This window comes from Penaeus japonicus, unplaced genomic scaffold (genome assembly GCF_977035675.1).
Source record: "Penaeus japonicus unplaced genomic scaffold, GWHDUDI00000001_assembly GWHDUDI00000004, whole genome shotgun sequence".
Lineage (NCBI taxonomy): Eukaryota > Metazoa > Arthropoda > Malacostraca > Decapoda > Penaeidae > Penaeus > Penaeus japonicus.
This window is the reverse complement of record NW_028234406.1, coordinates 17,057,385-17,072,384: the sequence shown is the minus strand read 5'-3', so window position 1 is coordinate 17,072,384 and position 15,000 is coordinate 17,057,385. Positions and strand designations below refer to the sequence as shown.

The 15,000-nt window shown below is 33.8% G+C and overlaps 3 protein-coding genes across 4 annotated transcripts in view; 2 read left to right on the top strand and 1 right to left on the bottom strand.

Annotated features, from left to right (window-relative positions):
* LOC122255019 (DNA-directed RNA polymerase III subunit RPC9) overlaps positions 1–3,568 on the top strand; it is a 4,799-nt gene extending 1,231 nt beyond the window's left edge. The window contains exons 2-4 of the mRNA XM_043018946.2: positions 2,198–2,327; positions 2,543–2,695; positions 2,844–3,568. Coding sequence (XP_042874880.1) covers positions 2,198–2,327; positions 2,543–2,695; positions 2,844–2,969 — 409 coding nt within the window. The 3' untranslated portion in view covers positions 2,970–3,568. The remainder of the gene's footprint in view (positions 1–2,197; positions 2,328–2,542; positions 2,696–2,843) is intronic.
* Positions 3,569–5,419: 1,851 nt separating this feature from the next.
* On the bottom strand, positions 5,420–9,501 carry CSN6 (COP9 signalosome subunit 6). 2 transcript variants are annotated; one of them, XM_043018944.2, is made up of 8 exons: positions 9,364–9,501; positions 8,173–8,326; positions 7,635–7,802; positions 7,337–7,468; positions 6,812–6,963; positions 6,404–6,566; positions 6,026–6,219; positions 5,420–5,775 (listed from the first exon to the last, which is right to left on the bottom strand). In XM_043018944.2, the coding sequence occupies exons 2-8, from the start codon at positions 8,321–8,323 to the stop codon at positions 5,635–5,637; spliced, it is 1,101 nt and encodes a 366-aa protein (XP_042874878.1). In that variant the 5' UTR covers positions 8,324–8,326; positions 9,364–9,501; the 3' UTR covers positions 5,420–5,634. The 2 variants fall into 2 exon arrangements, with proteins under 2 accessions (XP_042874878.1, XP_042874879.1); XM_043018945.2 differs by having other exon boundaries at positions 6,026–6,216.
* Positions 9,502–10,583: 1,082 nt separating this feature from the next.
* Vta1 (vesicle trafficking 1) overlaps positions 10,584–15,000 on the top strand; it is a 16,810-nt gene continuing 12,393 nt past the window's right edge. The window contains exons 1-4 of the mRNA XM_043018948.2: positions 10,584–11,063; positions 12,092–12,195; positions 12,409–12,527; positions 12,978–13,150. Of these exons, the coding sequence (XP_042874882.2) occupies positions 10,955–11,063; positions 12,092–12,195; positions 12,409–12,527; positions 12,978–13,150 (505 nt within the window). The 5' untranslated portion in view covers positions 10,584–10,954. The remainder of the gene's footprint in view (positions 11,064–12,091; positions 12,196–12,408; positions 12,528–12,977; positions 13,151–15,000) is intronic.

Here is a 15,000-nt window from a genome sequence, read left to right as displayed (position 1 = left end):
CTATGAGATATCAACCAATCAAAGCTTTCACATGTGTAGATGCAAGTAAATAAAAGGTTTGCTACCTGTTGTGACTTCAAAACACAGACAGTTTACAGTTTAATTTTTAGTTATGACAATGACGCTTTCACAGATAATAGTGTATGATATCAAAAAGTCAGTGAACTCTAAGACACTTTTTATCTTCAAAACTACACAAATTTATGATAAAGTAGTTAATTTATATAAAGACATATCACTTGCCAATTTTGATTTTTTATTTATTAACTTTTTACTGATGACATGATTAAGGTATTTTTAAAATATTTATTTTTGCTTGACAATGTCATTCCTATTTACCTACATGATTTTTCATTTAGATCAAGTTGAAGTAGGAAATGTGAAACAAACATTAGCAATTTGCCAGCCAAGGGCTGGATTCACTAACATACGATGGTAAGGCATTTACCAGCTGTCAACTACCAGAGCGTTTACCAGTCATGGCAAAGTGGGATTCATCAAGCGATGATAAGTCGCCTGGTAAGGGTAAATAGACTTTATCACCGTAATTTGATGGTAACTCTGGTAAATCGATTCCGCCAATCAGCGAGCGCCTTACATAATTTTTTAGGCTCCTTTGACCAATCCCGTAACATGTAAACAAAACCTGTTCCAACAGCGAGACTTTTTTGTTTCAAGAAATGATAAAGATTTCTTCTGTGTTAAATTATTTCTATATAAATTAATTTCCTAGAAAGCATATTCTATTGCATGATCTTATGGATCATATATAACGTAATGGTTTTCGAAAACATACTTTTTTTTTTTAGATTGCAGTCGAAAGAAAAGAAACAATGGCTCCACGCAATGGTGGTGTTATTTGTATCAACGTTTTCCAAAAAGAAATGCCAATCAAACCCTAAGATTATGAATAATTGTATCTAAATTAATGCAAACACAAAAATAATTTATATATTTATATGTTTACTGTTTTTCAGCTGAATGTTATTAAAACAAAATGTTTGAATTTGTCAAATTATTAATTCCGTGTATTATTTTCAGTTATTGTAGGCCTATGACGAAGCTGCATGAACATTCTCGCTTATTTCCTATGAATCTTATTGATTTTTGTCATATTCATATGAAAATGAACAGTTGCCATCACTCTGATCATAATAAGTGTACATGCAAACTAAAGTGTCGCCTTAAATGTTGATTTTTTGCTGAGATAAAGCGAGATGAGAGAGTCATCGCTGTAGTTGCCAGTGGACATACCAGTGCTCCAACCACTGGTAAATTTAGCATTGTATTCTATCATGGTAAGTTGTTCATGAATACCGATGCGGTCTTTTTACCATCATAATTGTAGTTACCAGCGTATTTATCATGGTAAATGCGTTAGTGAATCCGGCCCCAAGAATCCAAGGTATATGAAAAATAGTGCTGCACTAAACGTGATATTTAGGGTTATTAAAGTGAGATTAATGTAGCGGCTGGTTAGACACTCTGAATATGGTATAATTACAAGTTAGCACATTTAAACAAAGCATTAGACTCATTACTCAAAAACATCATTATTTAACATCTGTGCTATTTAACGTGTAAATAGAAAATTAGATACACTATTTGAGGTTGTTGGAAAAGAATGTAACATAGTTTCACATTTTGAGAAACTTTCTTCTTCCTCTTCCTCTTATTCTTCCTCTTCCTCTTCCTCTCCTTCTCCTTCTCCTTCTCCTTCTCCTTCTCCTTCTCCTTCTCCTCCTCCTCCTCCTCCTCCTTCTCCTTCTTCTTCTCCTTCTCCTTCTTCTTCTTCTTCTTCACCTTCTCCTTCTCTTCCTTCTCCTTCTCCTACTTCTTCTTCTTCTCCTTCTCCTTCTTCCTCCTCCTTCTCCTCCTCCTCCTCCTCCTCCTCCTCCTCCTCCTCCTCCTTTTTCTTCCTCTTCTTCTCCTTCTTCTTCTTCTCCTTCTCCTTCTCCTTCTCCTTCTCCTTCTCCTTCTCCTTCTCCTTCTCCTTCTCCTTCTCCTCCTCCTCCTCCTCTTCCTCTTCCTCTTCCTCTTCCTCCTCCTCCTCCTCCTCCTTCTCCTTGAAATGTAGCATTCCATACCATATTTTGATAATTTGGTCATTAATGTGAACAGAAAAAGAAGTAATATGTGCTTCTAACAGGCAGGATTTGTACCTTTTTATATGACATGCATGCATTATCTTTTGCAGGTTAAATTGTAAGGGAGCTGTTCTGAGTAACTGTGAGGTGTATGCTCTCCTGCAGGATTTATGTAGGCAAGAGAAAGGGAGAAGAAATATGACGAAGACACAGGCAGATCTTGCCAACATTGCATTTGAAGTATGGATATTTTACTTTTTATTATTTTAAGTGATATAGTACAAGTATGTAAAAAAATAAAAAACTAGAAATAATATACAGAGAATGAAAAGGTTACTGTGACAGTTTTAAAAGTTGTATTATATTTTCTGTCAAACTATCTGCGAAAAATTCAAATGGTTTGAAATTCTGAAAGTAATTAAAAACAGTAAATACTTATTATTCATTTTTTCCAGACCATGAAATACCTTGAGAAGACAGCATGTAGAAACCAAAATGCTGAAGTGATTCAAGGTTTTCTAGAGGCTGTGAAAGACTTCAAACTCACAAAAGCAGAAAAATTACAGTTAATCAACTTGAGACCAACAACACCGGTGGAAATGCAACTGGTGAGGCAATGTTTGAATGCAAGTAAAGCTAGTAATGGCACATGTGATTATAAACTCTTTAGAGTATTTGAGTGCAAATTCACTTGAGAATAAATTATGTATATTGTCAAGTAACATATTCAAATTTAATAGAATATTAACTTTTCAGATAATTGAAGACAGTGAAGAAAGACTAAGTGAAGAACAAGTTGAGGAACTAATTGGGCTAGTAGAACTCCACTTACCAGACATTGACAATCCTCAAACATTAGTCAATGGTACTCCTGGGAAGTAACTTAGGTAATAGTTTTTTTTTTTTTTTTTTTTTTTTACCTAATATTGTTGATTTTTTTGACGGACTTATAACCAAAATAAGGATCATGGTATGTTATCATTTATCATATTGATCATTAATTTATTTAGTGAAAGGCTGCTACCAAAACAAATTACATAACAGACTTGATGTTCTTGCCACACAGAATGTTTATTGAAAGGAATTATTTTTAGAGTCAAAATGATTAGGAGAATATATATAACAAGCTCTGTGGAATATTGTAATACTTTTATGTTCTTCAACTTATATTATAAATCTTTTTAAGTTATGAAAAAGGCAAGGATGTTTTTTTTTTCTCTCTTAAGGATTGTATAAGAAATTTCATGTCTCATTAGTGTAACTGAGAATGTTCTGTATGCACTTCATTCAGCAAATAATATCTACAACTTACCATTGTTACAGTTTGCATGTTGTATAGAATAACTTATTGTTTTTAGTCATTGAAGTATTTAATATTTTATATATTGATAAATATGTGACATTTGGCAACATGTTGCAGAAGCAGAGCCCTTTGATGGAAGGCACATTAATACTCATTATTATTAAAGATGAGTGAAATATGTATGATTATTATATTTATCCCACAATATTTCTGTTTTACTTATACACTTACAAAAGGTACTACTATACTTAACCTATTAGCAGTGGATGGCATGATTTGCTGCAAAGGCAGAGTCAGTCATAGATGCGGATGGCACCGTGCCAGACATGTAAAACAGCCATCCTCCTGCACAAACATTTTTTTAATACCACGACCGATAGGTTGACCCTTCCACATCAGGGATTTTTGTGGGAGCGGATCGCTTTTTTATTCCTTCAGTTACAGTGATCTATTACACTAAATGTCAATTTGAATCATATATAGACTCAGATTTCGTCTATAAGTTTAGAAAAGAACAGAAAACTAACACACCTGAAGATTCACAGCCCAGGCTTAATATCTAAAGATATGGCCTAACTCAGAATGGCTAAAGGAGACTTGGTACATTCCACTAATGAATATTCCTCAGTACTGGAATTTTTGAAAAAGTGATCACAGCTTTTATATTTACTGAGTAAAATTATTGCTTACCTGTTTATTAACATGAACCTTAGGAAGAATATGACAAGATGCTTTCATTGTCATCAGTAAATATTTTCTTATTTTACTGTGACTATGAAAAGAAGCACAATTCCATTGTATCATCATTCTCTTCACCCTAAATAAGTACTTCCCCTTTTTTTTCTAAATACATTTTTGTGCATTGTGCAAGTATTACAATAGCCATTCATTTTCACTATCTGCACACCTTTGAAAGTTATTATATCCAAACTGTTGCAAAAGAAAAAAATCCATGTCTATCCCTTACTCAGGCTTTCTGGAAGTGAATTCATTTTAAATCCTTCCTAGAGCATTGTTTCAAATAATATTTACTAATATATAGGGGTATATTTGTAGGTTAGTAGATCCAAGAGAGTAAGGTAACTAGTTTATCCAACCTTTGCCCAAACTCATGTGAAAAGTAAGAACAATGTATCAAAGCTCCAGGTCTGTTACTTGTTTTATGTGTATATATCTCTCCACCTAATGGGAGGATTACAGTTCCTGTCAGATCATAATTCAGATCCCATTATTAGCCTTTATATATATGTTTTGCTTGCTCTTATATCATGCAGTAGCTACATCTTTAAATGCAGTGAGATCAATCAAATATTTTAATAATTCAGGAAAGGAAGAGATTTCAAGGTATATACTCATAAGAATCCAATGGGTTAAACTTCAAAAACATAATGCAGTATCTTTAAAAATTCAGCTACATGTCAAATTTAGAAGAAAAAAAAAAATCTAAAAGATGGCTCATGTGGCCCAATTAAACAATTTGGGCTGATGCATTGCCAATACTTTGTGCTGTAATACAAAATATTTGAGAGCAATGAGCACTCACCTCCTTACTTTGATGCTGCCACAATACTCAGTGTTACTACTGGGAAATGTAATAGCGCAACAAGGTAGTTCCATTTAAGTTCTTTTGTGATTGATATGGTTATTCACTTGGACGAAAGTTCTAGGTTAGTTAATAATGCTCTTGTCAAGTTCTCAATTGAAGATATAAAACTAGGCTTATTAATGGCATATTGTCTCTTTATTTTTCTAAAAACCCATAGAATAATCAAATGTCTTGTCCTACTTGCACTACCCTTCACCTACATCCATACATGGAGACATGGTAGAATGCAGTTTGTTATAAGCACGCATACAGATGCATGCATAAACCATAGGACTGAAGATTAACACAATCTTATTTAAATGCAACACAACCTGATGTATACCTTCACCCTATTATGGACCATCAGTAATGCAAGAGAATTTAAGTAGATCTGAATACTCCTTTTTTTTTCCTCTTCTTTCTTGATTAGGATAAATAAATGTATTAATACCTTTAACTTTATTTAGACAGAACTGAGTACATAATCAATGACAACATGGCAAATTCTTGTGTGTGCAAAGTAGGAAGAAAATTAAAGTCAAACAATTTCTATGAGAAGTAATGGTTATTTGTATTGTTTTAAGGGTCATCTATATTATCAGCTGAATATTGAATAACTGCTGATAAGCACTAAAATAGAAAAAACGAAAAGAAATGTATTAGAAGAAAAGTCCTCGCATACGACGTCCCATTGCCAATCTTTCGTGTAAGAGGTTGAAGCGGTTGATAAAACGGTTCATGGTATTACAGCATTTGGTGATCGTTCCAAGGTAGGACATCAGCGCCACATCATTACATTGCTGTAAAAGGAGTTTATTTACAGACTATGAAGCGGAAGTAAAGGAGATTTTTAAAAATGCATGTGGAAGATTCATGGTAAAAAATAAGTATAAAATACATTACCATTACCTCTTTTTCTTTTTCCTTTTTTATTTTTTTTCCCTAACATTTTATCTAGGGAATGTGATATATTTAGCTACATGACAAGCTATTCTACCTTTAGAAAACTTATGAAAAAACATTAACAAAACAAACACTAAAAACACTCACGTTATAGAACTCTCCCCTGAACTTCTCACTGTTGAGGACAGGTAGTCGATGAGCCAAAGCATTAACCTGACGTAAGATCTCATGATTGAACTCCACCTCACCTCGTTGACTAGCCTTAACATATTCAGCTATAAGACGCACTCTGCTGGCTAACATTTTTATCGCACTGTATTGTGCCTGCAAGTTCTCTGCTACTGCAATAAAATATAGGCACAATTTTAGTGATATGTACCTGGCAAATAGGTATCTTAAAAAATAAACTATTATTTGAACATTTCTATAGTTTAATAGTAAAACACATAAGTTAAAATAACCAAAAATCCAATACAATTTCATTAATACCCATAATTGAAAGAATAATATCTAGAGTATTCTAACCAATTGAGCTTTCCTGAACATCATGTGAAGACATCCTCGCCACATGGTCAACACCAATACGTTCAGCCTCTTCTGTAGCAAGAGTGTACTGCAGTTCAACCAAGAGCAAGGTGGGTACCCCATTCACAAGATCCAGAACACTCTCATAAATACTTACAGGTAGCTGTTTGGGAATTCATCAAAATATATATGATAAAATTAGTAATAAAGGCAAAAAGTGCAAACTGTTTCTTCTTTAATTATTTTTCATATTATAAAATAACAAACATATCAACCTTTATAACAAATAGCCTAATATGAAACAAATGTAATTCATGAGATGGCTGCTGTCCAAGAAGGTTAGGCCTACACCTTTATATTAAGGTTTTGTTGCACATATGAGCAGTATGCAAAGGATAGATTACTTACATCAGTGTGCCGTGCCATAGGATTGAGCTTGAGGAATATTGGACTGTCAAGAAGGTCACAAATCTGCTTATGAACCAGAAGATCTGGGGGCCCTGGTGTGTCACCAGTTGTGTACCAGCCAAGTAGGTCAAGGTCACTGAATACCTGTTTATCTGTAACAAGAATTGGAAACATCAGAACTCAAATTTTGAGTGATGAGCAAAACTTAAAGAACATTTGTAATCCTATTCCTATTCTTAACAATATTAAAGTGTTTATCCAATAGGAAAATATGATTGTACTTCAATGAATATTAAATATATTGCATGACGATGATAAAGGGTATAAAAATTCACCACATTAATATAGAAGGCTGCCTTAACCTATATTATTTGGCAATTATATAAAGGTATAGCATAACTAATTCAGTGCCACATGGTGCTAGCACCATGACATAAAATCAATTTAGAACATTTTCATCCCTAACATCCAATTGAATCTAACTCATGATATGTTGAAGGTTAATGAGTTGCAAGAACAACTTACACTGCTCCTCTTTTAGGGTATAATATTCACGGTTGATGATGATATTCCCATCCAGCATATCGTAGCTCAGCTCAAAGGAATTCATTATCTCTACATGACGACCAGTTTGTTTTCCAATTAAGGCTCCCAGCACTGAAAGAAATACATAGTACAAAATTCTATTAGGATCTTAAATTCTGAAGAAAAAATAGAAGAGACAAACTGAGAGACTTTGGTGAACAGAAATGAAGTCTAAGACATTTTTTTTTAATATGTACACTAAGAAAAAAAATTATTTGCTAAATCATTCTACAATTACCTTGCACTTCACTGGTAACCTCCTGAGCACGTTGACGAGTCCAATGTTCTGATATATTCAATATGACCAGAGGGTGAAGAGAGACTGACACACTACCCACAGTCCCAGCAGACGCCATCACAGAATTTCCTGGGCTAACATCACTGAGGGCACTACCACTTCCACCACCTGTATATCAATATCAAATTTGGCATTAAAAGAGGGAAACATATCTATCCCAACCCTTTTTTTTTTAAGAAAGGGCTATATTCTAAATTTGAAAATAGAGAAACAAATTTGAATCTTCACACCATGAGCAAAAGACAGGCAAAGGGACAATCACAGCTACTGATACTGCTGATACTTGACAGTTAACAACATATACCTCCTTTGTTGCCTGTCTGTCTAAATAAAAAAAAATGGTAAATTCTTTGAGAGTAAATTATACAGATTCTGTAATATTTTTCAGCAAACTTCTCATCATTCTGATACACACCACCTCGTAATTATTTTCAAAACTAAATGAAAATAAAAGCTGGAAAAAAAGAAAGAACAATACCTGTAGCAGGCTGTGCAGGTGGTGCTGGAGAAGTTGGGGCTGTAAATTTTGAGGTATTGCCTGCAGCCTGACTCGAACTCTCCACTGCAACCGACTGGGATGAGGAGGTGGCCTCTGCTGCAACATCTTCATCTACTTCCATACTTGCCATGTTCTAAAAATAGAAGTTAATCCCTTTCAATCCAACCTGACCTTGAGATCATTTGACTCCATTACAATTTGACCTTGAAATGAGTTCATTCCACCACTGATCACAGATATAACTCAATTATGCAAATCATATATAGTCTGACCCCTTTCACACATGACTTTGCACAAACTATTACTCACATATGCTCAACTAGTTATTTTTCACAACAAAACTTGAGTTATTCTCCTATTCCACATTATTTCCTACATTACAAGCATTTTATACCATATAGAGAATTTAAACCAACAGGCTATTAATATATGGTAGTTAAATAAACAACTACATTGCAAATCTATAAAGTATTTTATAATGTATTTTAAATACCAGAGATAATTGTCATGGCAAAACCTTAATAAAAACTATATATCCTACATTATAGTATACACCGTCATTACCTAACTTCCTATAAACCTATTTAACTATCATTAGTTAAATAATGATTATCTTCTTTCCTATTATCTTCATTACCATTTCATTATTCTAATCAACAAAATCAACATTTTATGAACCCTAACATTAGGTAATACAACTTAACTCCCTAGCATTGCTTCTGGTATGAAAAGTCATATCAAAATTATCCTCCAATCCCTTCTCCTATTGACAGTATGACAAATATAAATCCATTTCATATATAAATGACTTTCGTAAATATAAGTCATTTTCTCTCATGCTGTCGACACAAGGGCGCCAGATGAATATTTTCCCAAGGGAATTTAACCTTCTAAATCATTTTAAAAAACACGTAATACACGTACATCATCATACAGTTTCGTTGCTCATCTCACCTTTACACAAGACATAATTCTAGACACTGGAAATATAAAAAGACATACCCACATTTTGCTAAAAATTCCTAACCGCCGGAACAATGAACTGTTTATTACATCCCATAAAACACCACTCACAAGACACAAACAAGGTCTATCGAAACCACAAGACAGGTTAAACACTGGTTATGCCATACAAGAACACCCTACCCTATAAAACCAATAATAGCGAACCTTTGGCAGAAACTGAGCATATAACACAGGACTCAGACACTCGTCCCCTTTCCACCATAACAACAAACCCGGTGACAGAAAATGCGCAGCGCGGGGGGGACTCCACTATTAGTGTTCTTAGGTCTATTTGTACTTTTAGATAACATTCATTTGCTATGTACCTTTTTCTTCTTATTTTCTTCTTCTTGTTATTATTATTTTCTTCTTATTCTTCTTTTCTTCCTCCTCTTCTTTTTCAGCTTCTTATTCTTCTTCTTTTCCTCTTCTTATTCTTCCAGCTCTTCTTCTACCTCTTCTTCTTCTTCTTCTATTTCTTCTTCTTCATCTTCTTCTTATTTTTTTTCTTCTCGTTCTTTTTTTTCTGTTCTTCTTCTTCTTCTTTTATTCTTTTGTAATCACCATTATCAATATTTATTGCTGCTAAGTTGATGATATTGACAACATCAACTTATGAGTTATTGTTGTTATCTTACTTTAATATGATTATCATAAGTATTACCATTATCATCAGTATTATATTAATTGTTATCGTTGTCTTTATCATTATTATCAGTGGAAGCATTACTGTTACCATTACTGTTACTATCCTCATCATTAATTATATTATCGTTATTATCCGCTATGTATATCATTATCATTATTATTGCCATCATCATTATGATTTTCATTATCTTATTATTATTATTATTATTGTCATCATTATCAATATCATTACCATTGTTATCTGATAATCTTTTTATTACCATCATCATCTTTATAATCTATTTTACTGTTATCATTATTATTATTATCATTATTATCATCGTTATCATTGTTATTATCATCATCATCCTCATTATTTATCATTATCATTAGTATTATTATTATTTTCATTGTTATTATTACTTTATTTTTATTGTTAATATCATTATCATTATTATCATATACTGCTATCATTACTATTGTCATTATTATCATATACTGTTATCATTACTATTATCATCATTCATATACTGTTATCATTACTATTATCAACATTATTTCTGCTATTATATAGGAAGTAGTAGTAGTAGTAGTATCATCACTACTGCTACTACAGCAACAACAACTATCACTGTTTCTACTAGTGTTGCTGCTATTGCAATACAATTAATTGATGGCATTAGATCATAAGCACATGTTCAGATTTTAAGACGCATAAAAATACAGGACTCAATAACAGAACAAAATAATTAAAAAAAACTTTAACTGTGTCGTTTTTATTGTTCTCAACATTAGTCATTTTTTGTTGCTTTCTGCAGAGGGGAAATGTTTTAGGAATGATGTGAAAAGAATCCTTCTAGACTAAAAAAAAGAGAAAAAAGAGAAAAAAAAAGTATACAGGAAAAGCAGATTACATTCAAGAATAATTATTTTATCTTCCAGGTAAACATTTACACCACACAAATCTTTCTAATTTATTATATACTTTGACCCTAAAATAAATCCACAAAAAGTAAACAGAATTAGAGAAAACTGTCCTAAAACAAAAAAAAATTCTAAAGGAAAAAAATCACTTTTCCGTCACCCTCGAAAGCGAAGTGTCTCATCGTCACAACAACAACAAGAGAAGATGTCGTCGCCCAATTTACCTCCGTGTCCACCTCAGTTGAAAACCGTGCAGCATTACCTTAAGATTGCTAATGACTATGACAAGAGGGAGCCTGTTGTTGCATATTGGGGTGAGTTCAGCCTGCATTTGTAAGTTGCATATTAGATGGGGAATTAGAGACGGGGAAATTTTTTTGCCTTTCATCATCAAATCAATTATTGTTTTTTATTGTTATGTTTTGTTGTTTTGTGTAATAGGTATCAAATGATAGAACACTATATAGCAACAGTGTAATGTAAGCATTATGAATTCATTAACGTTCTTCGATATTACAGATAATACCTTCAGGGTTAGTAGGGATCTTTCATAGGTACTGTATATTGCATCATACCTTATCTGATGAAATTGCTATCATTCTTTGCTGAGGCACTCATAAGGTATAATTATTGAACTTTAGTATTGCAAATTTAAGGATTAACATTATTTTCAGTTTTGACAATACATCATAAAAAATAGCCATTGTTGTATGATCACTGAAGAATTTTTATTCATGCCCATCCCCTTTTCATTATGACTGGTTACAATGTGACTTTATTACTCTAATATTGCTATGTTTTTAATCTTGATTCTTTTTAACTCAAAATGTTTCTTGGAAATGTATTACTTCTTGTGATAGGGAAATTATCTGGTATACCAATGATATAATTGCTATGTAATCTCTGATAGTCCTTAATTAGAAACCAAACAGGTAAGTAAGAGCTTTTGATTAGCCTGCAGTGTGCATCTGCAAAGGATATCGATGTTCAAGGCAATCATAGACAAGTATGTCACATCAAGGGGCAGGGCTTTAAAAGTATTTTGCCAGTGAACCCACAATAGGAATGAAAGAATTATTTTACTAATCAGTTAAGCCTACTTGATATGCCTAATCTCAAAATAACCAAAGAATATACAAATCCTCCACTTTGTATTTTGTATGCTTGTTGTAATACATCTATCAACATATAGCCCGGGCGAAGCGACGTCTTCGCAAATCTGTCTGAACTGAACTGTATGATTCTCATAAACATTTCACATCTTACATATATACAATATTTCATAACTATCACCATGATCAAATATTAAGTGTATGAGTTATTTTCACTTTGTTTTTTTCAGTTCGGCTCTATGCTCTGCAGGCAGCACTCAAGTTGGATCGAAAGTCACCAGAGGCTCGTGCCCTCCTTACTGCCCTTATGGATTACTTAGAAACCTTTAAAAAGGTAAATATTTTTCATATCAGTCTTTCCTATTCATATTTGAAATGCAGTATTTTTGAAAGTTTAAATTAGTTCATAATTTTATTATTTAACACATCTTTATATTATCTTTAATATTATTATTATTATTTATTTGTTTTTAAGTTTATTAGTATTTACTCATAGAACTTGATCACTTTTTAAATCACTCTTATAATTATGTTTTTTTTTATTCAGACCCATGCTGAAAATGAAGCTGTAACGAGTGATGTTGCAGGCCAGGCTCTTGTAGAAAATGTTGTTCACAGGCTTTTTTCATGGGCAGATAATGAAGATCGTCAGGAAAGGTTCAATAAGTAAGTTCTTCTATTATTACTTCAACTAACACTAATATTAATCTGTTATTAATATTTCATTTTGTTTTAATTTGTATGATTTACATGTTTTATATACATGATGAATATTATACAATTTAATATGTATATATTTTTTATATATTTTAAAAATGGTTTATTAATCTTGTTTATAAATTGTTTATATCATACAATGGCTATCTTTATCATGTCCACTTATGGAATAATGTAACCATTCATTAGGGCAGCTTCTCATCTAGGAAACTATACAAATGGATATTGATTTTAAGATGTATTCCAAACCTAAGATGAAAAATACTTAACAAATCTATCACATTTTTAAAACTGAATATTTAGTGAAGCTAACCATTAGATACTATGTGGGTTATTTTAATTACTAATCAGTCATTACAAGTAAAAAAGTAATTTACTAATGTATTGCTTTTTATGCAGGAATGTTGTAAAGGTATTCTATTCAGCTGGGTTGCTGTGTGATGTTTGTGAAGTTTTTGGGGAGCTGACAGATGAGGTGGCATCGCAGAGAAAGTATGCCAAATGGAAGGCAACATATATCCATAATTGCCTAAAGAACGGAGAAAAACCTATTCCTGGGCCAATGGGTGGAGGTGAGTCATAGCTTTCAGTATTATACAATGGGAGAATTTTATCGTTTTTACTTCAAAAGTTAGAGATCCAGTGATTATCTGTTGTGACAAGATTGAGGCATTTAACAGATGGAAAATTCTCTTTTTCTGTTTGAGGAATCTGTTACAATACTTAAGGGGTAAAGGATGATAGCCTAATTGGAAAGATCAATTTAGGTTGACTTTTTGCTACCTTGATAGTTCATTAACCTCATAACGATAGGGTGTTTTGGCTCCAATTGGTCTTAACACTGGGGATATTTCAAGCACTCAAGCTTAATGCCGGGGGCTATTTGCCTGCTCTAGCCATAGCTGATAGCTATGTGCACAGTCACCTGACATTCTGGCCACACAAAAAGCCATGATGTGATATTCATGTCACAAAATGAAAAGGAAATATTGTCCCTGGAAATCCTTCAAGGCCCAGTCACTCCACACCCAGCTCTATCAACCTCCTATAAATGATAGAATTTGAAGGGATGCAGAACAAGACTGGCATGGGATATCCTGGAGGTACTGAGCAAAGTTTTGATATCAAATGAGTCACAGGAGGTCCAAAGCCTGCTTCTTAGATCCTTTTATGGTCAAACAACTAGAGGAATGCAAGTGTGAAAACTTAGCTCTGTACCTGATAAGCACTGGAAGCAATACCTGGGTCATAAACTCAGATGTAGATGAGAGCAGGAATGCTGTGAATGTGGTGGAGTTTGTTGGAGTAAAACCCAAGCAGGCCTTCAAGGCTTCCACGGGTCACAGGGCATACATAGGAAGATCCATGCACAGACTATACTGGAACCGCTACAGGCCATAAGACATGGCCTAGACACAGATGGAACAAGCGAAATGTAAATGAAATTCCTGGCCAGGGTCAAACTCAGGGTTTCAGTTTTATGAGATTGCTACAGACAGTAACATGCATACAAAGGACAGAACTGACAACCCATTCTACATAAAAAGAATAGATCATGGATTTTATTTACTCACAGGAACACAGAGACATGAAGGAAAATCTTCCACTTGAACCTATGAATCCTAAAGAATCTGCAAGAGTTGAGTGAGATCTAAAGTGCACTGGGTGGCATTGCTGACACCAGTGGTATGCTGCTTGTCTATAATACCTATAATATTGATCATGTGTGGCCTGAGGCTCCAGGGCATACTGGGTAGCAGGTTTTGTTTTAGGGATCTCAAGTCAAACAGCAGAAGAGTCTAACATGGCAGACAAGCATGTTAATGCCTGTGATAAGTTCAGTATTAAGGATTTGGAGGGCAAGATACACAAAACTAGGGCTATTCACTTGCTTTACCTCCAGCCACCCGCTATGCATGTGATGACCCAGTGTGCTGGCCTTACATAAAGCCATTACATGATCTCATGTCCCTGGTGGTAAGTGCTGCCACCACTTGACATGCTATCACGTCAACTGTCATTAATGGGTTAATGGTAGGCTCAAAGCTGACAGAGTTGAAGGCAAATAGTGCCAGCTGATGATCCCTTGCAGTAAGTGAATAAGGTACTCAATTTGTAGTACAGCTGCATGAAGTTAGGCTGTGAGAGCCCCCTGACTTTTAATATCAAGTGACCAAAACATAACTTGGTCTCCATATGTGCAGTAGGGTATTTCAATAATTGCAACTTTTGAAATGTCATTGTGACTGTACAAAAATAGGCTCCATATATCATAAAAATGAAATGTGAAAAAAATCAGCTTGATCTGATAACGTTTAGGGGTTGCACTTTTCAATTTAATATATCACGCATTTTCGCGGAATTGGGGCCGCGCAGCAGACGAGGTCCACGCACTTCGAACTTCCTCGCTAACGTTAAGTGA

What these genes read in the sequence shown, in the direction of transcription:
- CSN6 (XM_043018944.2), bottom strand. Translation starts at nt 8,323, where the DNA reads ATGGCAAGTATGGAAGTAGATGAAGATGTTGCAGCAGAGGCCACCTCC. An exon ending in TACCCTAAAAGAGGAGCAGT is followed by an intron (nt 6,964 to 7,336) that starts GTAAGTTGTTCT and finishes TTCTTGTTACAG; the next exon opens with ATAAACAGGTATTCAGTGAC. An exon ending in CTATGGCACGGCACACTGAT is followed by an intron (nt 6,567 to 6,811) that starts GTAAGTAATCTA and finishes ATTCCCAAACAG; the next exon opens with CTACCTGTAAGTATTTATGA.